Source organism: Panthera tigris, chromosome D2, assembly GCF_018350195.1.
Source record: "Panthera tigris isolate Pti1 chromosome D2, P.tigris_Pti1_mat1.1, whole genome shotgun sequence".
In the NCBI taxonomy this organism is placed as follows: domain Eukaryota; kingdom Metazoa; phylum Chordata; class Mammalia; order Carnivora; family Felidae; genus Panthera; species Panthera tigris.
Window position 1 is genome coordinate 57,743,849 of NC_056670.1, and position 26,346 is coordinate 57,770,194.

Consider the following 26,346-nt stretch of genomic DNA (forward strand, 5'->3'; position numbering starts at 1 on the left):
GTAGAAAGCGAAGACGCACGAGGGAGGGACGCGTCGAGCATGAAGAGGCAGGGGACCTCCTCGGAGCGGAAACGGGCGCGCATACCGTCCGGGAAGTCCGGTACAGAAGGGGGCGGGGAGGGGGGGGAGGGGGCGGTCGGCCGCTTTCGCTGTCAGGGGCGGGCCTACGGGAGTTCTGGCCAGTGGAGTAGTAGCGATTTCTCTCGGAGTCCTTTCCCCGGCTTCTCACATCCCTCAGCGCGGCAAGTTCTGGCTTTAAACATGTAGAAGCTGAGGGCCTGAGAAGGGGCTTGTAGCGAGAGTGAAGCGGCTCCGGAACCAGATGTGTGGGTTTGCATCCCGCCGCGTCTAGTGTGCGACCGTGTTCAAGTTGGTTAACTTCTTTCAGCCCCACGTTTCCCGTCGCCACGCGAGGCTGCGAGTCCCCAACCCGTGGCAGCGCTGGGACTGTTAGCTGTCGAGCGCTGAACACGGCGCCTCACCGTGGTGACCTCTTAGTAACCTGTAGCTGCTGCGGCGGGGGTGAGGACTGTCCCCAAAGCCGCACCGCTGCCAAGTGCCCGAGCTTGTGGCTGCCCCACGTCCCGAGTTCTTGCTGCTGCGCCAGGCAGGGTGGCGTAGCAGGTGCTGGGGAATTTGGCAGATCCTCCGCCTCGTGAACTCTCGGTTCTTCCAGACCAGCGGTTCTCAAGCTTTTTGATCTCAGGACCCCTTTCCCCTCCTGAAAGTTATCGAGAACCTTAGAGACCTCTCATTTATATAGGTTAAATCTATCTGTATGGACCGTATTCGAAATGGAAACATTTTAAAATGCTAATTAACTGGAAACCCATTACATGTTAACACCACTAACATCTGTGTGCGTGTGTGAAAAATATCTTCCTAACAAAGAGAATGCCAGTATTTTATATTTTTGCAAATCTCTTGAAGATCTGGATTAATGGAATTGCTGTACCTGCTTCTGCTTTCAGTCTGACATGTCAGGTAGCCTCTTGAAAATTCCACTCCACTTGTGAGAGAATGAGAGTGAACAAGGCAAATAAAGTCTTAGCATTATTATGAAAATACTTTTCACTGCACAGACTCTGAGAGGGTCTTGAAGGCCCCCAGAGGTAACTGGACTACCACACTTTGAGAACTGCTGCTCCAAACAAATGTCTTTGATTCCCACAAATAACTTTGTTCCTGGACAGCTGTCATAGCCTTGTGTGTGCGCCTCCACCATCTCCTGGCCAACATCCTTTCTCCTGGGAGGCAAATGGTACCCCAGCTGCATTGTCCAGTCAGATTGATGTGACAGCTGGTCTGGGTGGCTATCCGCAAACTCTTGGAATGAATGCAGTGCTATTGGTTGAGAACATAGTGTGGCACTTAACTCTTTCACGGTTTGAGACTGATCGTCTTCTTTTACATACGTGAGACCTTTGCAATTTGATGTAAGCAGATGATAGATTTTGGTTTTTCAAATTAAATAGCCTGTTTTAAAACGATAAAAGCAATATTGGGTAGGAAAAAAAGCAACATAGAAAAGTAAAAAAGAGGAAAGTAAAAGTAATTCCAGATCTGCTACCTAGTAGTAACCATTATTAGTATGTGGTGCACATTCTTTCAGGTCTTATTGCATGAAGTGTACATTTAATATTCTGAATTGTAAACAAAAACAATGTGCTTCACTTACAGAAAAACTCAAAACTTTATTTTCATCACACTTGTAGTGTAAATACATGATTGAAATTTTTGAATTTATAATTATTCAGCCTCTGGTAAATCTTTGCATGACTGTTGTATACCAGGGTGGACACTGTGCTTGCTATGGGTGATGATAAAGATTTCTCACATAAAGACTTTATTTAGGAACTTTAAGTCAACTAAGAGTGAACAGACACTTATCTATATACATAATAATAAGAGGTAGAAAGTAATTAGTGTTTTAAAAAGGTACAGTTAGTTTTTAAAAAGGAGCACATAATCTGTGAAGAGTTATATGAGTTCAAAAGAGGGAGATACAATTTCCTACTTTGAGAGAGGGGAAATATGGAAATGTGATGTAATGTGAGTCTTGGAAGATTTTACCATTCAGCAGTGGAGCTGGCACGGCTTTGTGGATTGAAAAGATGGCCATAATCAAGAGCAAGGATGGGAATTGGGGGGAACTGGAGGTATATAGAAGAAAGAGTATGTAGTTTATTAATGATAACTGTTTTTGAACACACAGTGAGTACTCTCCAGTTTACATGAATTATTTAGTGCTCACTACTCTGAGGTAGGTACTAAAGCCTATTTTGCTTCATAGAAAACTTAGGCTAAGTAACTTGTCTAGGGTCACACAGATGAGTAGTAGGGCCAAAATTTGAAGTCCATCCTTTTTCTTAAACATGATCTTTATAAAAACGTTTAAACATATTCTGAAAATGCTGAGAAACATCAAAAACAATCTAACTTAGAATGTGATGATGAGGTCTGTGCTTTAGGAAAATTAATTTGGCATTCAGTGTGTATTTTCCTCAGTGTAATTTCTTATACATATGTTTGTATACTTATTTCATAGTTTGGAGACATCAGTTTAATAATCAGTATGCTGTTGGGGCACCTGGGTGGCTCAATCAGTTGAGCGACCCACTTTGGCTCAGCTCATGATCTCACGGTTTGTGGGTTTGAGCCCCGTGTCAGGCTCTGTGCTGACAGCTCAAAGCCTGGAACCTGCTTCGGATTCTGTGTCTGCCCCCTCCCCTCTCTCAAATATAAATAAATGTTTAAAAAATTTAAAAAAAATAATCAGTATGCTATTTTATTGTACTCATGGTCTCTAGTATACTTACCTACTTGGATTATTGGATTTGGACATTGGACATTGTATTTTGGCAGCAAAATATAAAATAACGGTGGTAGATTGGTCTGGATGGATAGTACCATCATGAAATTACATTGTTCTCCATGTATTTTAGGAGCAGCAAATGGATTTCTCATGGAAGTGTGTGTTGATTCAGTAGAGTCAGCTGTGAATGCAGAAAGAGGAGGTAAGACAAAAGAGAATGAATGACAGTTGGCAGTCCCTGTAAGAATCTGAAAATGAATCCTGTTGAACTGATCTTGGGAGCCATTGTGATTACTAAGGATCCTAGTAATCTTTGTGAAAACAGCCAACCGACTGGAAAACATACTGGAAAATTATCATCTTCTAATCTTACTCCTCCAGTAGATCACATTTTGAGTCAAGTGTCTACAGTAGTGCTTACTCACCAACTTCATTTTTTTTTTAATTGAACTTAGCAAAGACTTCATTTTTTTTCAAACTATTGATTTAAAGATGATTTAAGAGATTTGCTTCCATTTTCATCATCGAGACTTTAATCATTATCTCTTTTTAAAAATTTTTAAAAATATTTATTTATTTTTGAGAGAGAGACAGAGACAGAGCACAAGCAGGGGAGGAGCTGAATCTGAATCTGAAGCAGGCTCCAGGGTCTGAACTGTCAGCACAGAGCCAGATGTGAGGCTCAAACTCATGAACCAAGAGATCATGACCTGAGCCGAAGTCGGAAGCTTAACCGACTGAGCCACCCAGGCGCCCCTATCGTTATCTTTTTTTAACATTATTTTTACCTCAAAGTTTCTTTTGTGTTCTGAACCTGCTTTAATGGGAAGCATAGAAATTCCCATAATCCCTGGGGGGTGCCTGGATGGCTCAATTGTTTAAGCATCCAGCTCTTGATATCTGTTCAGGTCGTGATCTTGTGGTAGTGAGATCTAGCCCCACGTGGGGCTCCGCACTGGCAGCATGGAGCCTGCTTGGGACTGTCTCTCTCCCTCTTTCTCCCTGTCCTCCACTCATGCGTATGTGTGCGCGTGTTCTCTCTCTCTCTCTCAAAATAAATAAATGCAAAAAAAAAAAAAAAAAAAAAAGAAATTCCCATCATCTTAGGATCAGAAATTTTTAAAAACATTTTATTATGGAAAATTTTAAACATATACAAAAGTAGAACAGTATAATGAATCCCCACATACCCATCACTCAGCATCTACTATTTCCAGCAAGTGCCCAATCTTTCATCTATATGGGAATCAGGATACTTTTTGTAAAGAGCAGCATAGTATATATTTTCAGCTTTGCTGGCCGCATTTGGTCTTGGTTGAATATTCTTTTTTTTTTTTTTATATATATATAATCCTCTGAAAATGTAAAAACCATTCTTAATTTGGCAATAATGAAGAGTGAAATGCTGATACATGCTACAACATAGATGAATCTTGAAATTATTCTAACATTGCAAGTGGAGAAACATTAAGTGGAAAAAAGTCACAAAATACCACATGCTGTATGATTCCACCTATATGCATTTTCCACATTGGTCAAATTTTGGAGAAAGAAAGTAGATTAGTGGTTGCCTAAGGTTTGGGGGCATGGGAGAAGGGGAGGTAACTGCTAAAGGGTATGAGGTTTCTTTTTGGGGTAATGAACATGTTCCAAAATTGTGTTGATGGCTGCCAAACTCTATAAGTATACTAAAAAATATTATATTGCACACTTTATTTTATTTTATTTTTTAATTTTTTTAACATTTATTTATTTTTGAGACAGAGAGAGATAGAGCATGAACGGGGGAGGGTCAGACAGAGAGGGAGACACAGAATCAGAAACAAGCTCCAGGCTCTGAGCTGTCAGCACAGAGCCCAATGCAGGGCTCGAACTCATGGACCGCGAGATCATGACCTGAGCTGAAGTCGGACCCTTAACCAACTGAGCCACCCAGGCGCCCCATATATTGCACACTTTAAATGGGTGAATTGTATGGTATGTGAATTGTGTGTCAGTAAAGATTTTTATTTTTTGAAAAACACATACACAAACATTTTTAACTTCTAGGCCATAACAAAAACAAGCTATGGGCTTTTTGCCTGCAGTGGATTCAGATATTGTTAGCCTGATCCATCCTTTATAAGGTTTTCTTTCAGCTTTTCACCTAATGATTTTAGCAGTGCCTATTTTAGTAGGGTTTGAAAAATGGTACTATAGTAATTCTAACATTTATTTACTTTTCACTTATTAGAAGTATGCTTCTATAAAGAACTTTCCTTCATCAACTGTTTGGTTATATTGGGGTTCAGTTTCTATAAGAAAGGCAGGATTAATGCTTGCTCTTTTTCTGCTGTTTACTGATTTTTGGGTAATGAGTTTATTTTCTATCCCCCAGTGAATTGTTTTATCAATATGAATCTAGATTTAGACATATTTGATGTGTTTTACTCCATTATGGTTATTCTTACTGATGCTCAGAGTGTCCTCTGTTTGGCTGGTATGAGCCTTTTCAAGCTGGATCCTGAGACTCTTTTGACATGATGCTGTAGTCCGATAGTTGATTTGCTTTCAGCATTCTTTTATTCTTGAAATTATCTTGATTTAAGCTACTTAAAATTATCTTATACTTTTTTAAAGCTTAGACACTCTTTGAAAAGATTGTTAATATCAATGAAGAGTCAGTGTTCCACTGTGATCAGTCCAGAAACTTATTTATTGTAAGTTACATCCCTATTCATGGAGAAGCAACCTTCTAATACAAATTTTCAGGAGATCTAGCTTAACTTGAATTAACTCTTAAATTTGGCTATCAGTAACACAATATGGGTTGCAGAATATAGTTGGGATTAAAAATAGAGTGTTATTCTGGTTTTATAATTTGATTTCTCTCAGTTTCTAAGAATCTTTGCTATATTTTAGAAAAAAGTGTTAAGTTTACTGTTTCATAAATGTTTATTTTGAACGATAATTTTTGAGCAATGCTTCTTAAAACTGTTCTTAATTTTTAATTTTTAAAAGTTTATTGTATTGAGCAATGCTTTTTTTATTATTATTATCATAGGTGCTGGTCGGATTGAATTATGTTCTGGCTTACTGGAAGGAGGAACCACACCTAGCATGGGTAAGTGTCTGGTTTTCATATTTTCTAGGAGGAGTTTATAGAGCCCAGAGACAATGGGTAATATGTTTTATTGAGATCTTTTACTAATGTTACTAATGTGTTAACTATGCTGTGGATATTGTATCAGTTAGAAATGCTTATGCTTATGAATAAATCTATCAAAGATGTGATCCTCATACAGTACATCAAAAAGTTGAGAGATAGGTAGTTACTATTGGTTTAGTTGCTCTGCAGTAATATCAAGGGCCAGGGTTTTTTTTCTTTTCTCTTTCCATCCTGGCATCCTTAGCATATTGACTTTTGTCTTCATTTCTTCCCTCCTGGTCTTTTTGCTGTTGTCATACATCTATCTTACTGCTATCTTCTATCTATGTTAAAAATACATACACTCCACATTACTTTTTGTTTAAAAAGTCAATTATCTCTTAGAGTAAAAGAGAATCAGTGTAGTTACTATTTCTGGTGTTCTTCATTCCTTTGTGTAGGTCTGTGTTTCCATCTGATTTCATTCTCTTTCGGTCTGAAGTAATTCTTTTAACAATTTTTTGTATTACAAGTATGCTGGTGATGAATTCTTTCAGCTTTTGTATGTCTCAAAACATCTTTCTCCATTTTTGAAAGATATTTTTGCTGGGTGTAGAATTCTAGGTTGACGGTTTTTTTTTTTTTTTCTTTCAGTACTTTAAAGATATTTCTCCACTGTCTTCTTGCTGGTGTTGTCTTTCGTATGAAATCTGCTATCATCCATACCTTGTGGATTTTTGGTGGTGGTTTTTTGTTTGTTTGTTTTTGGTTTTGCTTTTGCTTTTGGTTTTATGTATGTCTCTTTTTTGTGGTTGCTTTAAAATTTTTTTATTTCTGGCTTTCAGCAATGTGATAACAATGTACCTGACTATAGTTTTCTTCATGTTTCTTGGACCTGTGCATTTATAGTTTTCATCACATTTAGAAAACTTTCAGCATTCAATATACTCTACCCCCTCCTTCAAAGATGTCACATACTTGTTTTAGGCTGCTTGAAGTTGTCCCACAACTCACTGATGAACTATGTTGGGTTTGTTTTGTTTTGTTTTGTTTTGTTGAGACAGAGAGAAAGCGTGAGTGGGAGAGGAGCAGAGAGAGAGGGAGACACAGAATCAGAAGCAGGCTGTCAGCAAAGAGCCTGACATGGGGCTTGAACTCCTGAACCGTGAGATCATGACCTGAGCCAAAGTCAGGCGCTTAGCCAATTGAGCCACCCAGGCGCCCCTCTCTTTTTTTCTTTTTAATCTCCTTTTTCTCTGTGTTTCATTTTGCATAGATCCTATTGGTTTGTTTTCAAGTTTACTAATCTTTTCCCTGCAATGTCTAATCTGACATTAATCCCACACTGTGTGTTTTTCATCTCACACATTATAGTTTTCGTTTCTAGAAGTTTAATTTGAGGCTATTATATCAAGCGTGTTGTTTCTGAACTCTTGAACATTTGGAGTAAAGTTATGGTGGCTGTTTTAATGACTTGGCTGCTAATTCTAACATCTGTATGAGTTCTAGGTTGGTTTCATTTGATTGGTTTATCATCTCATGATGCATCTTGTGTTCCTGCCTGATAATTTTTTATTGGCTTCCAGACATTAATTTTATTTTGTTGGGTCCTGGATATGTTTGCATTCCTATAAACATTCTCAAGCAGTTACGTTATTTGGAAACAATTTGTTCTTTTTGGGTCCTGGCTTTAAAGTTTGTTAAGCAGGTCTGGAGCAGTGGTCAGTCTAGAGTTAATTATTCCCCACTACCAAAAGCAAGAACCTTCTGTGTTCTCTATCCAGTGCCCCATGAATCTTCAACTTTTCCTATATGCCTGTTGGGAATAGGTGTTATTTTTGGTGCACCAGGTGTGAATGACAGGCACTATTTCTTTCTAATTCTTTTCAGTGGATTTTTTTCCCCTGGCCCTTGTATGGTTTCCTTGCATATATGCACTCATCACTACTGAGCTGAATATTAGAAGGGGATTCTCTTCAAATCTCCAGATTTCTCTTTCTCTTCCCACTGGTACTTTCTCCTGTGAACTCTAGTCATTTGGTCTCCCTGGACTCTCAGTTTTGTCTCTTCAACTCAGAGAATTCTCTGACCTCCACCTGGGTTCCCCCTTTCTATACTGCAGCCTAGAAAACCCTCAAGGTAGTAATTTGGATTAAATAAAGAGCTTATCTCGTTTGTTTCCCATCTTTCAGGCATCATTGTTCTTTGTTGCTTGACATACAATGTCTTTCAAACCATTGTTTCATATATTTTTCATATTCATATGTGTTTTTTGGTTATTATAGGTAGGAGGATAAATCCAGTTCCTGTTACTCTGTCTTGGTCAAAAGCAGAAGTCCCTGTATGAATTTTTGACTCTTCTATGTTACTGTGAGGTTGATGATAGCATTATTTAGTATAAAGGTTTATATGTGCTGTAGACCTTTGGAATCTTCTCACTAAGGGAGGGCATTCCCTGGCCATTCTGTGAAATCCCCAGACCATCTCTAAATTTGAATGCAATCTGTTCTTTGCAGTCGTAATCATGATTCATTGCTTGGTGCTGGGCATATTGCTATTCCATGCAAAATTGGGGATCTTTTAGCAAGGAAAAAGAAGTAAGTTCATAAACACAATGGCACTTGTCACAGAAATTATACAAACGGTTCCCAACAGATGATGGTTTGGCTTATGATTTTTTGAGTTTGCAATGGTGTGAAAGTAATATGCATTCAGTAGAAACTGTACTTTGAATTCTAAACTTTTCCTAGGCTAGCCATTTGTGGTATGGTACTCTCATATGATGCTGGGCAGCCACAGCTCCCAGTCAGCCATGCGATCACGAGGGTAAACAACCAATACACTTAAACCATTCTGTATCTATGTAACCATTCTGTTTTTCACTTTCAGTACTGTATTCAATAAATTACATGAGATATTCAACACTGTATTATAAAATAGGTTTCCATTGGATGATTTTGCCCAACAGTAGGCTAATATAAGTGTTGTGAGCGTGTTTATGGTAGGCTAGGCTAAGCTATGATGTTCAGTAGGTTAGGTGTAATGAAGGCATTTGGATTTAAGATCTTTTCAGCTTAAGATGGGTTTATCAAGATATAACTAACACCAGTCATGGAAGATATATACTATTGAGGTTTCTGAATTAGTCATGAATTTTGTCATATTTAGATATTTTTGTTCATAGATCTCTATATAAAATCACAAATAAGTAGAACTTTGCTTCCTTTTACATAACTCTTTTAAAAAAAGGCTTTGATTAATTTCTTTGTTCCTAAAGGATCATAAACTTTAGAACTATGTAAACGTCTCTATAGTAGGTTCTAAACAGAGCTGTAATCAATTAGAAAGGAAACATTGGATTTTATGGAATACACTGGCAGAATATTGAGCCTGTTAATTCACTTTCCAATGTTACATACCAGCAAAATGATTTTTCTTTAGTCAACTGACAAGTGCTTTTAAAAATTCAGTAAATTTTTTCTGTTTTCTAAATTGCTCTTTTTTACCCTTGGTTTTCTTATTTAACTTCTATTATATGCACATTTTTAAATTTAGGGTTGTCATTCTCTTTAGATCTATCTCTGGTTGCCTCAGTCATTGCTTCCTTTTCTTATAGAAGTGATACACAAGAGCTAATAAATTTTATTGACTTCCTAGAGATGTTAGTTCACATTTGAATTTTAATTAGTCTGCTCTCTATATTCTTTTAGGTGTCCTTCAAGTAGTGAAGCAGTGTGTCCAGATTCCAGTTTTTGTGATGATTCGGCCGCGTGGAGGTGACTTTTTATATTCAGATCGTGAAGTTGAGGTGATGAAGGCTGACATTCGTCTTGCCAAGCTTTATGGTGCTGATGGTTTGGTATTTGGAGCATTGACTGAAGATGGACACATTGACAAAGAGTTGTGCATGTCCCTTGTGGGTAAGAATTTGTATCTGAGACCAAAAAGCCTCTAATGATGATTGCATTGAATACTTCTGATATTGAAACTAACATAACATTGTGTGTCACTGCAAGTAAAAAAAAAAAACAATGCAATTGCCAAACTGAATTCAGTCACACCTGCAGGCACTTATACTGACTTATTTTAAACAGTTATCTAGATGTCTGGGGCAGATCTAGGTATACGTTCTAGTCCTACTGACTCCTCAGTTGTTATGGATCAAGTTCTGCTGCTGTTCCTGGAAGGTTTAAGGGAAGTTTGCCTCGATTCCTTTAATCACTGCACCAAACACTTCAAAGGCTATTGCAGTTGTTGAAGATGGGGAGATGTGTAGAGGACAGAAGCATACTACTTATAATTCTAAGCCAAAGTATTTCTTGAAGATTCTCAGAGGGGTAAAAGTAATAGATGTAATGCTGCCTTTATAAATAACCAGATCACATAATTTTTATTTAGTCTGGCTAAAGAATGGATGACCATTTTTTCTTTTAATGAAAATCAGAGATTAATGGAAACATAAGAATTCTGAATTTGGAAGGCTGCCATTTTATTATCTTAGTTCACTGTCTTTGCTTCTTAGGAGAGGACAGTATAAAATAAAAAAGTCCCATCTAACATGGAAAATTCTATATACACCAACCAGTGACGATCTCTTCATTTATATTGTTATTTGACTTTATTTTTGTAGCTATATGCCGTCCTCTGCCAGTCACTTTCCACCGAGGTGAGTCATTTCCATTTTAGAAGTTCTTTTGAACGGTGTCAGTTTTCTAATTTTACCAAATGCCATAACTTTTTTATGGAACACATAAAGTGTTACAGTGTTACCAGTTGGTTTCTTTATAACTGTTATAAATTTAGAGATGCACAATTTGAAACTTAGTTATGAAAAGTTGTTAAAAGTAAATGCTGGTGTGGTGGGATATAATAGAGGGAGAGAGTGGGAATTGTCTACAAGTGTATGTACTTGTCACAGCATTCCAAGCAAGAATCCTGAGATTCATTTTTTATTAGACGCCTTAGATCATGTGCAACCCCCAAAAGAATAAAGTGCTGTGGGGCACCTGGGTGGTCCAGTCAGTTAAGCGTCCAACTTCAGCTCAGGTCATGATCTCGCAGTCCGTGAGTTCGACCTCCGCGTTGGGCTCTGGGCTGATGGCTCGGAGCCTGGAGCCTGCTTCCGATTCTGTGTCTCCCTCTCTCTCTGCCCCTCCCCCGTTCATGCTCTGTCTCTCTCTGTCTCAAAAATGAATAAATGTTAAAAAAAAAAATTAAAAAAAAAAAAGAATAAAGTGCTGTGGCCAGTGAAATGAAATGTATTGCCTGGCTTAAGCCAGACAAGACCATTCTAGGAACTAGTGATGTGACCAGCTTTCCCAGATGAATATAAGATTCATGGGCAGAGGTGGGGAAAGGGGTGGATATCTGCATAAGAGTTGGTTACTATTAGGAAGGAGGAAAGAAGAAATAGATGCTGGATAGTCAATGAACAGATGCTCACTATTGTGTACAAAAGTGCGTTATTGATAGCTTGTCTACATCAGAATGGTTTCTAAAATTATCTGATAGTTTCATATAAAAAATACTTCTTATCTATAAATCAGGTAGTCCTAATTTCCGTACACTTTTGTTAAACCTTAGTAAAACTGAACAAGTCAATTTTGCCTGCAGAGGGCGCTCCGTTATATGTGAAAAGAAAGAAGTCTTCAGTCAAAACTTTTTTTTTACTTGATATATGCATGAGAAATTGTTGAATGTTTTTCTGCCGTTTCGAGTAAGCATTCAAAGATTAGGATAAGAGTGGGCTCTGTCATTTGCATCTATTTACAGAAATTAGAGATAAAGCATTTGTTATTCTTGTTGCTTTTTGAAATGGATTATACCACCAGAAAACTGTTTTCTTGACTTGCTGTTTAGCAATGCTTCTCATAAACTAGCAATAACTAAAAGATGTTAGAATGTTTAAAATCCAGCACCTTGAGAGTAGCCAAAAAAAAGTTTGTAAATATGAAAAGTAATTTTAATCAGTAAACACTTATCTGAAAAGTATATAGTTTAAAATTTGACATGCTAAATAATTTAAAAAGTACATGTGTCATATAGAATGTATTTTTCTCTTCTTAAACTAAGAAAATCATTTCAAATTTCTTTTCCTTCAATACATTTAACAAAAATATTTTTGTATTTTCAAAATTTTGCATTGTTGTAAGTTCTACATTGTTTTCACTCATGCATTTAATGAGATAGTATGATAATATAATCACTGGTGAGGCGCTGCTACAAAAAAAGGAAAAATCTCTGTGGTACATTTAGCTGCCTGCATACGCTAACGGGTAATGTAGAGGGGTCTAACCTTAATCTGCCATGGATTAGAACTTCCAAATCATGTAACAGTGCTGAGAACCAAAGCAGTTTTTATTTTTGAGGTTCCTAGTGCCACTTTCCTCCCTGAGGAGGAGAGAAGTCTCTTAGAAAGTAGAAGGGAATTACGAGTTTATATAGTCTGTTGTGAACAATTGTTGTACTGTGAGCCATAAGTATTTGGAGTAAATGGAATAGTACAAAATATTAATCAATAATGAGAATGTGAACCAAGGCCTTTTTAGGAAATAGTGTAATATTTGTCTCAAGTGAGGTTTGTCCAGTTTGTCTGAAGCCTTAGAGCAGTTTTCCAAATTTGAGTCACTTGCCTATCACATTTAGAGTGATTTGAGTGCTACCTGTGCAAATGTATGTAATAATTTTCATTAAATAAAATCTTAAGTGAATTAAAAAAATTTTTTTAATGTTTATTTATTTTTGAGACAGAGTGCAAATGCGGGGGGTGGCAGAGAGAGAGGGAGACACAGAATCTGAAGCAGGCTCCAGGCTCTAAGCTGTCAGCACAGAGCCCGAAGCAGGGCTCAAACTCAAAATGGTGAGATCATGACCTGAGCTGAAGTCAGATGCTTAACCAACTGAGCCACCCAGGCGCCCCTTAAGTGAATTTAAAGAGAAACTTTTATACCTCATGAAAAATGGAAATGTTTCACTCTTAATCTGCGTTTAAGTAAATAAATCTGTTCAGGTGGGTACCATCTAAAATGTTCACACGTACCATGATGGTATGTAGACTGTGGTGTGCTGGTAAACTAGTTCTTGGACGAAGAGAGACCTGGTACATAGTATTTGTTGAGTTCTGTGGTTTAAATTCTCCCACCTTGACTGATTTCAGGCTGTCAGTGGATAATAATCATGCTTGCAGAACTCCTGAATATTTAACAGTTGGCTCTGGCTTGCCAATACAGGCTAGGTCCAGCACACCTCTGTGTGTATACTACATTTTGGAAAGCACTGTATTAGAGGATGTGTGTTCAAAATTCAAATCAGTTTTATTTATTTCAGCCTTTGACATGGTTCATGATCCAGTGGCAGCTCTAGAGACCCTCTTAACCCTGGGATTTGAACGAGTATTGACCAGTGGATGTGACAGTTCGGCACTAGAAGGGCTACCCCTAATAAAGCGACTCATAGATCAGGTACACACAGTTTGTTTCCTTTCTTCCTAACTCTGTTGTGCTTGCTCCTGATATTCTGTTGTTCAGCGAGGTTATGAAGCTAATACTGACTTAATGATTACCCTATACAGAAAAGCAAGCAGGCAGAAATATATTTATATAATTCTTATTTCTTTCACATGAGCATTTTAGTGTTTAAGACTCTTGAAGTCAAATTGTAACCAGTGCTTAAGGTTTTGATCTAACTTGGATAACCACAGCCAATTTTATCTTTTCTCTGCCATTAGCATTACATTGTTTTAAGCCACATCATCTCACCGTCAGCCTATGTATACTCAGGGGATCCCATAAAAATTTTGAAATAATTATCACGTGGAAATGAATTCTAAACCTAAAATTATATTCTTCTTTCACCTCTCCCTATCTATCAGGATAGGAGGAAATATGTTTTACCCTTGTATGAATTTCCATGATGAGTTAGCATCATTTGTAGAGCAGGCAAATTTGTAATTGTGGTTTGTCTGTTTTTCTGACACCAGTCCAGAGCCATTTTGAGTTAGTGAGTATGGACTTTGAGACAAGAGAGTTCTGGATTTAAGACTCAGATACTTATTTGATTTGTAATGTTGAGTAGATTATTCATCCTCTGTTCCTTTATGTGTGCAATTGAGAAAAGTTTAATACTTCCTTTATAGGGTTGTTCTGATGATTGGTAGAGAGAAGATATGTAAGAGCCTTAGCATAGTGCTTGACATATAATAGATCTTACTACATGTTAGTTTATTATTATTACTTCTCCTGTTACTAATATTTTTTTGGTGTTCTGTATAGAAATCTAATTATGTTCACTTTCTTATAGCCATGAAAATAATTTTCAGAAATTTCATCTAAGGATCTGATGTGACTTTGCTAGTCTGGAACTTACTGATTTTACAAGTATTTATTAAGTATATATTAACTGCAGGGCATTTGTACTGTGGTGGTGACCTGTGTGTATGTGTGTGTAGTCACTGCCCTTGGAGTTTGTTGTACAACAGGCACTTTTAATAGAACAAGCAATTGTAATAGAGTGCTATAAAAAAAGGTACTAAGTGGCACCTGGCTGGCTCGGTAGAGCATGCCACTCATTCGAGATAGTGAGTTCAAGCCCCACGTTGGGGGTAGAGTTTACTTAAAAAAATAATATTTTTTTTGAGAGAGGGAAAGAGCATGCGCAGAGCAAGGAGTGGGCAGAGGGAGAGGGTGAGAGAGAATCTTAAGCAGGCTCCATGCCCAACTTCAGTCTCGCAACTGTGAGATCATGACCTAAGCTGAAACCAAGAGTCAGACATTTGGGGGTGCCTGGGTGGCTCAGTCAAGTAAGCTTCTGACTTTGGCCCAAGTCATGATCTCACAGGTGGTGGGTTTGAGCCCCACATCAGGCTCTGTTTTGACAGCTCGGAGCCTGGAGCCTGCTTCGGATTCTGTGTCTCCCTCTCTGTCTGCCCCTCCCCTGCTTGCACTCTGTCTCTGTCTCTGACTCTCTCTCTCTCTCTCTAAAATAAATATTAAAAAAAAAATTTAAGAGGCAGACATTTGACTGACTGAGTCACCCAGGTGCCCACCCACTCTTTTTTTTTTTTTTTTTTTTAACTTTTAAAGGTACAAAGGGGCACATTTGAGAGGAATTAACCCCAGTTTTGGGCATGGAGTTGGCAGTAGTTAGCTCCCAGGAGAAGAGTCACACACACATTCATTTGAGCAATGATTACAAGTTATCTGTGTAAAAGCAGGTAAGGGGAATAGGTGAATGCTTCATGCAGAAGAAATACTGTATACAAAGACCAGGAAAGAGTAACTTACTAAGATATTGAAGAAACCAGAATATTGGATGTAAAGAGAAGAATGCTGTCCACAGCCTTGAAAACTGTTGAGGAGTGTGTATTTTATCGTTGGGGCAGTGGGAAAGTCTGAAGGGTTTTAAAATAGAAGAATTGAATTCATTTTTAAATTTTTTCTCACTGTGGAGTAGAGAATAATGTAGATATAATTGCCATAGTCATGTCTTGCATTTCATTATCACTGTGTTGCGAATGTAATTTGTAGTTTAATCATTGGTTGGCAGGAAGCATTAAGTTAAATATTCTCATACGCTAACTTTACTTCTTTTTTATAAAAGAAAAATTCCATGTATTTAGGGTATACATGATATTTCAATGTTAATATATATAATGAAATAGTTACAGTCAAGCTAATTAACATATGCATCTCATCTAGTTACATTGTGTGTGTGTGTGTGTGTGGTGAGAGCATCTGAAATATTACTCTCTTAGCAAATTTTTAGAATTCAATGAAGTATTCACTATAGTCTCATTGTGCATTAGATCTGTAGATTTGCTCATCCTGCATAATTGCAACTTTGTACCCTTTGACCAGCATCTCCCTGTTTTCCCCACCTCCTCACTAGATAGCAATGTTCTACTCTCTGTTTCTATGTATTGGACTTTTTTTTTTAGATTTCACATATAAGTGAGATAACGCTAACTTTACTTTTTGAAGCAGTTATCTAGCAGTATAATATACTGGTTAAAGCCTAGGTTTGGGGATTAGAAAGTCTGTGTTTAAATCCTAGTTTTGCCATTTATTAACAGTAAGCCTGGGCAAACTACCTAACCATTCTAAACTTCAGTTTCTTCATCTACAACATTAGCATTTTAATAGCACCTACCTCCTACCTCCTAGAATAGTTGTGGATTACTTCAGATAATAGCACAAAGTCTGATACTTAGTAAGTGCTTTATGTTGTTAAATCACTTTGATAGCTTTAGGTAAGCATACAGTTCTCAGTAATCTTATGGAAACCCCCCTCCCCAAAGTGTCAGAATTCATTTAATTTGTCCATGTGTTGAAAAGCTTTCACTTGGAAGAAACAGTTAAACGTGACTTTTGGGGGGGGGGTGACTGGGTGACACAGTGGGTTAAACATCTGACTTCAGCTGGGGTCCTGATCTCATGGTTTGTAAGTTCAAGCCCTGCATCAGGCTGTCTGCTATCAGTGCAGAGCCTGCTTTAGATCCACTGTCTCCCTCTCTCTCTCTGCCCCACTCCAGCTCTCTCTTTCTCTCTCAAAAATAAACATTTTTTTAAATGACTTTTTTTCCTAGAATCGTTTCAGCTTTCTAGATAGTAAACATTTTGTTTATGGATGCTTTTCTTTTGCACATTTGAGAATACTAAATGGCCTTGTTCTACTTATTTCTCTTAACAATTATTAAATTCTGTGCGATAGCCCCATCCCCCTTTTACGCTCTGTTTCATTACCTTGCTTTATGGTTTTTTCATTGTACTTACAGCTACCTGAAATTTTATTACATAAATATACCTATATGTTGTCTCTCTTCCTTGAACATGAAAGCTGCACAAGAGTAGGAACATTATCTTGTTTACTGTGTCAGGGAGGAAAAACTATTTCTCTGCCTTCTTAGGTTTTATGTTTGAGGGCCTGTGAATTAAACTGACAAAACACAGATTAGCAGGAGGAAAAAAGATTTTAATCACTTATGTATATATATTGGAGTTCACAAAGAAATGTGACTAAAGGAGGTGCTTAGAATTTGGGTCTTACATACCATCTTAATAGGTGAAGAGGAGGTAGAGGGAGGGGCACTTAGGAATTTAGAAGTGGAAGGAGGAAAAGCATTTGTGGGGTGGGAGGAAAGACTTTTTGGAAAGATAAATAGGTGCACCCTAATGAGAATAGATTGAAGATACGAAAGTTTAATGACAATGTCTTGTTTAGGTATGGTGCTGATGAATTGCTCCCAGAGGGGAATTTTGACCATTGAGTTCTTTTTGAATTCTTTTGGGAGGCTCTGCTTTTAGGGCAGATAAGGAATTTCAGGAACTCAAATGCTTTCAACTCAAAATTATTTTTATGCCACAGTGGCATATGCTGGGTCATTTCAACCATAATATTCTCTATATCCAGAACAGTGCCTGATAACATGGTAGGCACTTAATAAATATTTGTTGGATAGATGGATGAGTTAGTAAAGTGACGTTGATAAACACTTTCATGATAGATCAATTTGATCAGGGTTTAAAAAATTTATCAGAAGAGGGGGCACCTGGGTGGCTCAATCATTTTAGCATCCAACTCTTGATTTTGGTTCAGGTCATGATCCCAGGGCCATGGGATCCAGCCCCAGGTTGAGCTCTATGCTGAGCATGGAGCCTGCTAGGGATTTTCTCTCTCTCCTTCTGCCCCTCTCCTCTGCTCACGTGCTCTTTCTCTCTAAAATCAAAAATTAAAAAAAAAAAAAGTTGATCAGAAGGAGGTTCTCTGAAAAATCTACAAAATGTCAGTCTACAGATTTCACAGTATGTATACATATAAGCTTTTTTGGTAACTTTGGAGCTGTCTTTCCAAAATGACATATAATTCAGATGTCATGAAAAATTATATGCTTTTTCAGTGACATATATGCCAGAAGCTGGACTTGGAGGTCACTTTTGATTATTTTACTGAGGCCCTGATACTTAAATACTAGTCTGGGGGGTTCTAATTTCCTCATTATAGAGCACAAGTTGTTGTTGACTCATATCTGCAAAAGAGATTTTTTTTTTTTGCACCTTATCGTATTGTCATTAACTAATTTAACAGTCTCTGTTTCCCCTTCTGCACCAGCATATAATTTTTTAAGTTTACTTATTTATTTTGAGAAACAGAGAGAGAGAGACAGTGCGAGCAGGGGAGGGGCAGAGAGAGAGGGAAAGAGGATCCCAAGCAGGCTCCACTGACCACACGGAGCCTGAGGCGGGGCTCAATCTCATGAACCATGAGATCATGACCTGAGCCAAAATCAAGAGTCAGACACTTAACTGGCTGAGCCGCCCAGACACCTCTAGCATATCATTTTTTTTTCTTTTTAATATTTTTAAAAATATATAATTTATTGACAAATTGGCTACCATGCAGTGTGTACAGTGTGCTCTTGGTTTGGGGGGTAGATTCCCATGATTCATTGCTTACATACAGCATCCAGTACTCATCCCAACAAGTGCCCTCCTCAATGGCCATCACCCATTTTCCCCTCTCCCCCACCCCAGCCCAGCATCAACCCTCAGTTTGTTCTCTGTATTTAAGAGTCTCTTCTGGTTTGCCTCCCTCCCTCTCTGTTGGTAACAATTTTTTTCCCCTGCCCTTCCCGCATGGTCTTCTGTTAAGTTTCTCAAGTTCCACATGTGAGGAAAAACATATGATATCTGTCTTTCTCTGACTGACTTATTTCATTTAACATAATACCCTCCAGTTCCATCCATGTTGATGCAAATGATGGGATTTCATTCTTTCTCATTGCCAAGTAGTATTCCATTGTATATATGAACCACATCTTCTTTATCCATTCATCAGTTGATGGACATTTAGGCTATTTCCAAAAGTTGGCTCTTGTTCAAAGTGCTGCTATAAACATTGGGGTACATGTGCCCCTATGAATCAGCACTCCTGTATCCTTTGGATAAATTCCTAGTAGTGCTATTGCTGGGTCATAGGGTAGTTCTATTTTTAATTTTTTGAGGAACCTCCACACTTTTCCAGAGTGGCTGCACTAGTTTGCATTCCCACCAACAGTGCAAGAGGGTTCCCCGTTTCTCCACATCCGCACCAGCGTCTATTGTTTCCTGAGTTGTTAATATTAGCCACTCTGACTGGTGTGAGGTGGTATCTCAGTGTGGTTTTGATTTGTATTTCCTGGATGATGAGTGATGTTGAACATCTTTTCATGTGTCTGTTGGTCATCTGGATGTCTTCTTTGGAAAAGTGTCTATTCATGTCTTTTGCCCATTTCTTCACTGGGTTGTTTTTCGGGTGTTGAGTTTGGTAAATTCTTTATAAATTTTGGATAGTAACCCTTTATCTGATATGTCATTTGCAAATATCTTTTCCCATTCCATCGGTTGCCTTTTAGTTTTGTTGTTTCCTTTGCAGTGCAGAAACTTTTTATCTTGATGAGGTCCCAATAGGTCATTTTTGCTTTTAATTCCCTTGCCTCTGGAGACGTGTTGAGTAAGAAATTGCTGTGGTTGAGGCCAAAGAAAATTGCTGCCTGTTTTCTCCTCCAGGGTTTTGATGGTTTCCTGTCTCACATTTAAGTCTTTCATCCATTTTGGGTTTATTTTTGTGTATGGTGTAAGAAAGTGATCTAGTTTCATTCTTCTGCGTGTTGCTGTCCAGTTCTCCCAGCACCATTTACTTAAAGAGACTGTCTTTTTTCCATTGGATACTCTTTCCTGCTTTGTCAAAGATTAGTTCACCATACATTTGTGGGTCCAATTCTGGGTTCTCTATTCTATTCCATTGGTCTATGTGTCTGTTTTTGTGCCAATACCATACTGTCTTGGTGATTACAGCTTTGTAGTAGAGGCTAAAATTGGGGATTGTTATGCCTCCCACTTTGGTTTTCTTTTTCAACATTACTTTGGCTCTTTGGGGTCTTTTGTGGTTCCATACAAATTTTAGGATTGTTTGTTCTAGCTTTGAGAAGAATGCTGGTGCAATTTTGATTGGGATTGCATTCAATGTGCAGATCAAGCATATCAGTTTTTAACTAAAAGAATTTGGAATGCTTTGGGTGCCTGGGTTGCTCAGTCAATTAAGCATCTGACTTCAGCTCAGGTCACGATCTCATGGTTGGTGAGTCCACCACTTGGGTGAGCACGAGCCCTGCTTCAGGTGAGCCCCGCTCCTCTCTCTCTCTGTCACCCTCTCCCTCGCTGTCTCTCTCTGCCACTCCTGGGATTTTCTCTTTGTCTCTCTCTCTCTCTCTCTCTCTCGCTCTCTCTCTGTGTCTCTCTCTGCCCCTCGCTCACTTGTGCCCTCTCAAAAAAAATTTTTGGAATGTTTTTCACAAGATAACTCTTATATCTAGCTCTTTGGAGCTGTTTTAGAGTTTGTGGCTATTACATAAAGACCCTCACCAATCGTACTGAACGCTTATCTTAACTCTACACTGCTGGTTACTTAGAGCTCATTAAAGTATAACTTGTCTTAAAAGTAAAGGGAAGGCTGTTTCTCCCTCTGCTCATGATTATCTCTATCATCTTCCCTACTGTTATTACCTTCCCTTTTTACTGTTTTTATGCTTTATTCCTTTTGAGACTTTCTGCTTATCTTCCCTTCTTCACATTTGTTATTACAGAAGTTAGCTAATTTTTACTTTATTCCATTCTTTTGGTTTCTCTTTTCTGTTCTCTCATATCCTCTTTTTCCTTTTCTGTCCTTCCCACATTGGATGGCACTACCCCTTTTTCTCCAGTCCCCATTTTCCCCTCCCCACACTAAGCCAATCGTTTTGTTTTCTTATTTGTCCTAACTGGACATGATATGGAAGTTAAGTATTCTCAACATTAATTGTATTTATTGACTGTATTAATCAATTGTTTCATTTTTTCTGTGGAAAAAGAAACTAAGCTATCTGTGGTTCTTTTTTTTTTTTAAGTTTATTTATTTATTTTGAGAGAGGGGGATGGAGGGAGGGGCAGAGAGAGAGGAAGGAGAATCCCAAGCAGGCTCCTCGCTTGCAGTCCAGGGAGTAGGGGGACTCAACATAGGGCTCCACCTCAGGAACTGTGAGGTCAACACCTGAGCTGAAATCAAGAGTTGGATGCTTAACCGACTAAGCCACCCACGCGCCCCTATTTATGGTTCTTAATTGAATTTTTTAATAGTTCAGTAGTACCCAATAGAAGAAAGATTATATACCCAACTTTGTGTGCATATAATAAGCTGCACAGTTGAGGCAAATGACTTGGAATTGTTTTGAGTGGCAGAATTGGCTGGTTTGGTATTAAAGACTCCTCTCAGGAAACATATGTGAAAAAATTCATTTTCCATACAATTTAAATGGTTTTATTCAGAAAATTAGTGAGCTTGACATAATGTGTAATTTTTATTCTGTCATCACTACCTACCTGCTACTAGTAGTTCTGCTAAATTTGCATTTGGGGTGATATCCTTTTGACTTTCAGTGATACTGAGTATATCCCTAAAGCTTATTTAGGAAATGTAATGAAAGTTTGGATAAAGGTAAAGAAACTTCAATACCTGTCTTCCAGAATTATCAGAAATTAATCCATATAGTCTGATTTTATTACTTAAAACCCAGTTAAATGGACTCATGGGTTTTTTTTTTTTAGCTGATATAAGAAGCTAGGGAATTTAGTTGAGGATACAAGACTTGAATAGGGTTTTTTTTTTTTCCCCCCAGTAATTTACTATTATGCTGTGCTTTGTTTTCTGCTAAAATCTTGTTTAAATTCAACTACTTCCATTCCGCTGCATAGCAAAAACTCAGAATTAATGTTATTTTTCAGTAATGACTTTTCTTAAGGTGATGTGATTATTCAGTGTTTATAGCATAGTCTCCTTTGTGTTCATCACAGTACCAAGTCTTCAAAGCAATACAATAAAATAACCTTTCTGAATAGAAAGAGTTACTATGCTAAACATCTTACTTACCCAAGATCCCAAAGAATTAGAGATGACCTATTGAAAGTTAGGCACTAGTAATAGTTTTTAAAATTTAATATACTTTCACTCATGTTTCTGTTCTCACTGCCTTATATCTCATTTGAGAGAAAGATATTAAAATTTGTGTTTTTTTTCTTTTTTCAGGCAAAAGGCAGGATTGTGGTAATGCCAGGTATTTAATTATCTATCCATTTGTTAGTATAACACTGAAGTGCAGTGAAGAAAGAACAAAGGAGGCAGGATGATATGAGAGAAAGTATTAATACATGGTATTCAGAGAGAAGAATAAGTAATTTGATTAAAAATTTAAGATTGAGAAATGTGTGCTGGAATTTAAAACTTCAGATAAGGAGAACATTCTAGCAGGGATTAGCTCAGAGAGTAGCAAATAAGGAAGTAGATTGGGATTGGGGTTTCTCCATCTTCCGTAGTATAGAATTTTGTGAATGTGGATGGATGTTCATCTCTGGTGAGGCACACCAAGTTCGATGCTGCTATGTTGAGTTAGGGCCAAACGTCCTAGTTGTTAACAAGGTGTAAGCAAACATTTAGGTGGTATCTCTGGACAAATATAATACTCTCTTGGTTCTTGAAAATCTCTGATCACTGAATTCTTCCTTTTACTAGAACAATTGGGACATATGTTCCTGATGATAACCATGAAATCAGCTAGGTACATTCTGGCTCATTAGAGGTGAACAATTTTTAAAGAATTAATAAGGGGATCTAGAATCAGAGTGAAAGAGATATAAAGATAATCTTAATTTCTTCATATTAATTTTCTCAAACATGTAAAAAAGTAGAAAATAGCATAAAGAATACTCATTTACTCATTTCCTACATTTAACATTTTGCCACATTTGTTATCTTTTTTTATCCTTAGGTATTTTAAAGTTAAAAGCATCATGGCATTTTATCTTTACACGTGTCTAAAATAAGCCTATGTTCTTTCAACTTCTTAGGGCTCAGTGATATTACTGTACCACTAAGAGAAAACAAGTTGATGAGTCCAAAAGAGTGTGTAAAGTCAAGTTACTTCAACGACTTGAATAGCTTGAGTTACCAAGTACATAATTTATCAGTCATTAAAAAATCTTTATTAAATACATACTATATACTAGGAAAGAAGAATAAAAAGATCAGTAATGTTATATTTTTAATCTGGTATTAGTTCAGAATATGATTATCTGTATACAAATATTTAAGAGATTGTTCAACAAAACAAATGAGTCTTTACCAAGTTCTTAATTGTACAGTTTTAATAAAGTAGAATCAGATGCTTCTGTGAAAAACAAAGTTGATATTATATTGAATAAACTGCAACACCTTGCATTTTTCCCCATTTCCAAGTCATGTGCTCTTTGAATACTAGTTAGAGAATTTGTGTCTTTCAGATACATCTCTGAAGCTGTGCTTTTGTAGCTTCTTCCTCAAACCTATCCTTACTTTTTGTTTTGATTTTGCTTTAATTGAGAGGGAGTGGGGATAGAGATTTTTCCTTGCCCTAGAACAATCTTTTTAAAGTCAGTAATATATAGCATCATTATATGAACCAATAGATGTATAAGATTCCACCATACAGGTTCTGTGACCTTATTAGTTAACTGTTCTCCAGAGTCTATAGTCTGTCTTTTATCATTCCTTTCTTATCTCATTCTAGCATAGTAGGGAGAGAGTAACTCTTAAGTCAATGAGAAATTTTGGCATGGGAATTTCAGGTAGAGTAAGCAGCCATTGCTAGTCATTAAGTTTTATACAAAATTTTATTCTTCTTAATGTATTACTTATTTTTCCAACAGGGGGTGGCATAACAGACAGAAATCTACAAAGGATCCTTGAGGGTTCGGGTGCTACAGAATTTCACTGTTCTGCTCGGTCTGCTAGAGATTCAGGAATGAAGTTTCGGTAAGAATATATTCTTTGATTCATGTAAGAAGGGATGGATTAATCTTGAATTTCCTGATTTCCTTCCAGTAAGGAAGACCTTATTGGTGGTATGATTAATGAATGGAATGTTGTGATTAATACATAAGTATTACCTTGTTCTTGCAGTTTTTCAACTGCAAATGGTTTTATCCTGCCTCATATAAGCAGGCTTTTCTGAACTTAGGTGAATCTTTATATATTTAAGTCATTGCTAAACTTAGACCAGTTAATAATAAACTCTAATTCAGCAGCTAAGCTTCAAATGAGTCAGATATGTATGTATGTGCATTCAACTGTGATTTCCTTTAGTGAAGTTAATAACTATGGTATAAGGATGGAGGAGTCATAGTCATTTTTATCCCTCCTACCTTTAATTCTTAGTCAATCATCCCTCACCTTTGTTCCCTATTTTTAGTTATTTTGAAATTATGCCACTATTAAATTGAAACTATTGCGAGTTTTTTATTACACTTTGGAAGATTCACATAACTGAATTGTTAAGTAGTTGATTATTTCTGTTTAGAATTGGGAAAAATGAGATATAAAAGAAGCAAGAGCCTTAGAACTACATTTCTAGAGGGGCGCCTAGGTGACTCAGTTAGTTAAGCATCCAACTCTTGATTTCAGCTCAGGTCATGATCTCATGATTCATGAGCTTGGACTCTACACTAACAGCACAGGTCCTGCTGGGGATTCTCTCTCTCTGCCCCTCCCCTGCTCGTGCTTTCTCTCTCAAAAATCAAAACAAAACAAAACTACATTACTAGATATAAAATCAAGTATACTGTCAGGTAGATTTGGCTACTAGATCTTTTAAGTAAGTAATTCGTAAAAATTATGAAATATGAGAATCCAAGCCCTTGACCTCCTGTCTTCTTGCCATTAAGTAGCCTATAAAATGAAGTGCCAGTAGGAGGGCTCATTTAACAAGTTATATAATTATCTGTCCTTTTATTATTTCTGTTGCAGAAATTCCTCTGTTGCCATGGGAGCCTCTCTTTCTAGCTCAGAATATTCTCTAAAGGTAACAGATGTGGCACAAGTAAGGACTTTGAATGCTATTGCAAAGAATATTCTGGTTTAGCCAGACCTCTCTGAGAGACATGGATATCACAAGATAAAGGTAGAAGAGTGGTTTTTAATTCTCTGACACAGCTTTGACCTTCTTCTCTGGCCAGGACAGTCACAGTCTTTAAATCTCACGTGGCTATAGAGACTGTTTCCAAGAAGACAAAGAATTCAAACAGAGCTACAATCAATTCCTTTGCTTAATCTTGCCAGCCATCTCCATTATCATGGTTAAATGTGGTCTATGCTTCTTCCACAGACAAAGGTTTAATTAGTCTATTTTGTGGAATTAATTGATGAACTAGGAAAATTGAACTGTAAGATAGGAATTCAGAGTGTGACTTCAGGGTCAATTTAATAGCAGTATTTTGCTTTTTCATTTGTAAAATAAAAATTTTCATTCTGTAATGGTAGAGTCTTTTATTCTTATCCTAAATACAGTCTGTAGCCAAATATAAAAGGGAATATTTTTTCTTTCATTTTTTTTTTCCTTATTATGTACTCATTAGATGGGCAAGACACTAAAGACACAGGATAAAATGATACAACATGAAAATCTCCAGACATGGGAAGCAGGATATGAAAGTTTCCAGACTTATAAAGGCAGAAGTGATCTCTAATGTTTACTGGGTGCCTCTGCTCCCAGATAGAGAAAGGACTTAACCGTAAGGTTCATCTAACAATTTACAAAGACCTATAGTAAAAATTGGGAGGTTACAGAAGTTAGCAAAATAGCTATTTCTTTCAACTGAGGCCACAGATAGGGAGAATGGATTCTAGTGATGAAAGATGCTTCGCCTGTAAGCAGGCCCCAAATGGTGAAGTTCATCACTAGCTTTATCTGTCACTTTCATAAATAATCTCATTTTAGGGGCGCCTGTGTGGCTTAGCTGGTTGAGCATCTGACTTCAGCTCAGGTCATGATCTCACAGTTCATGAGTTCAAGTCCCATGTCGGGCTCTGTGCTGACAGCTCAGAGCCTGGAGCCTTGCTTCGGATTGTGTGTCTCCCTCTCTCTCTGCTCCTCCCCCACTCTGCCTCTCTCAAAACTAAATAAACATTAAAAAAAATAAATAACCTCATTTTATATCAATAACAAACTAGTAATAGAGCTGTTATTTCTACTTTAGGAGAGTAACTGAAGCATAATATAAAGAGCTTGCCCTTTGTCAGAAAGCTAGTTAGCATAACCTCTATGAAAAGTGTGCATAGATTTGGGTACTAATGAATGTGTGTAGCAATAGCTTTGCCTTTATTTAAAGGCACTTCTTCAGGTATAATTTCAATGTAGAATATTTGCTGAATAATTTATTAAAAATGAGAGGCACACTATTTAAAAATCAACAGTAACCTGTTTTTCTTTTCTTGCTTGTTCAGATGACTAGCAAAGACAATAATTATTTCAAAAAATAGTTTTCATTCTTGGCTTTGAATATAGATACAAATATGTAAGTATCACATA

The 26,346-nt window shown here is 37.3% G+C and overlaps 1 protein-coding gene across 4 annotated transcripts; it reads left to right on the plus strand.

Annotated features, from left to right (window-relative positions):
• Positions 1-22: 22 nt before the first annotated feature.
• On the plus strand, positions 23-25,715 carry CUTC (cutC copper transporter). Of its 4 annotated transcripts, none has more exons than XM_042961243.1 (9): positions 23-100; positions 2,946-3,017; positions 5,859-5,918; positions 9,653-9,862; positions 10,573-10,608; positions 13,269-13,402; positions 22,035-22,062; positions 23,690-23,795; positions 24,786-25,714. In XM_042961243.1, exons 1-9 carry the CDS (start codon positions 40-42, stop codon positions 24,898-24,900), a joined length of 822 nt encoding a protein of 273 aa, XP_042817177.1. In that variant the 5' UTR covers positions 23-39; the 3' UTR covers positions 24,901-25,714. The 4 variants fall into 4 exon arrangements, with proteins under 4 accessions (XP_042817177.1, XP_042817179.1, XP_042817178.1 ...); XM_042961245.1 differs by lacking the exon at positions 23-100 and adding an exon at positions 142-326 and having other exon boundaries at positions 24,786-25,713; XM_042961244.1 differs by lacking the exon at positions 23-100 and adding an exon at positions 529-984 and having other exon boundaries at positions 24,786-25,715.
• Positions 25,716-26,346: the final 631 nt, after the last annotated feature.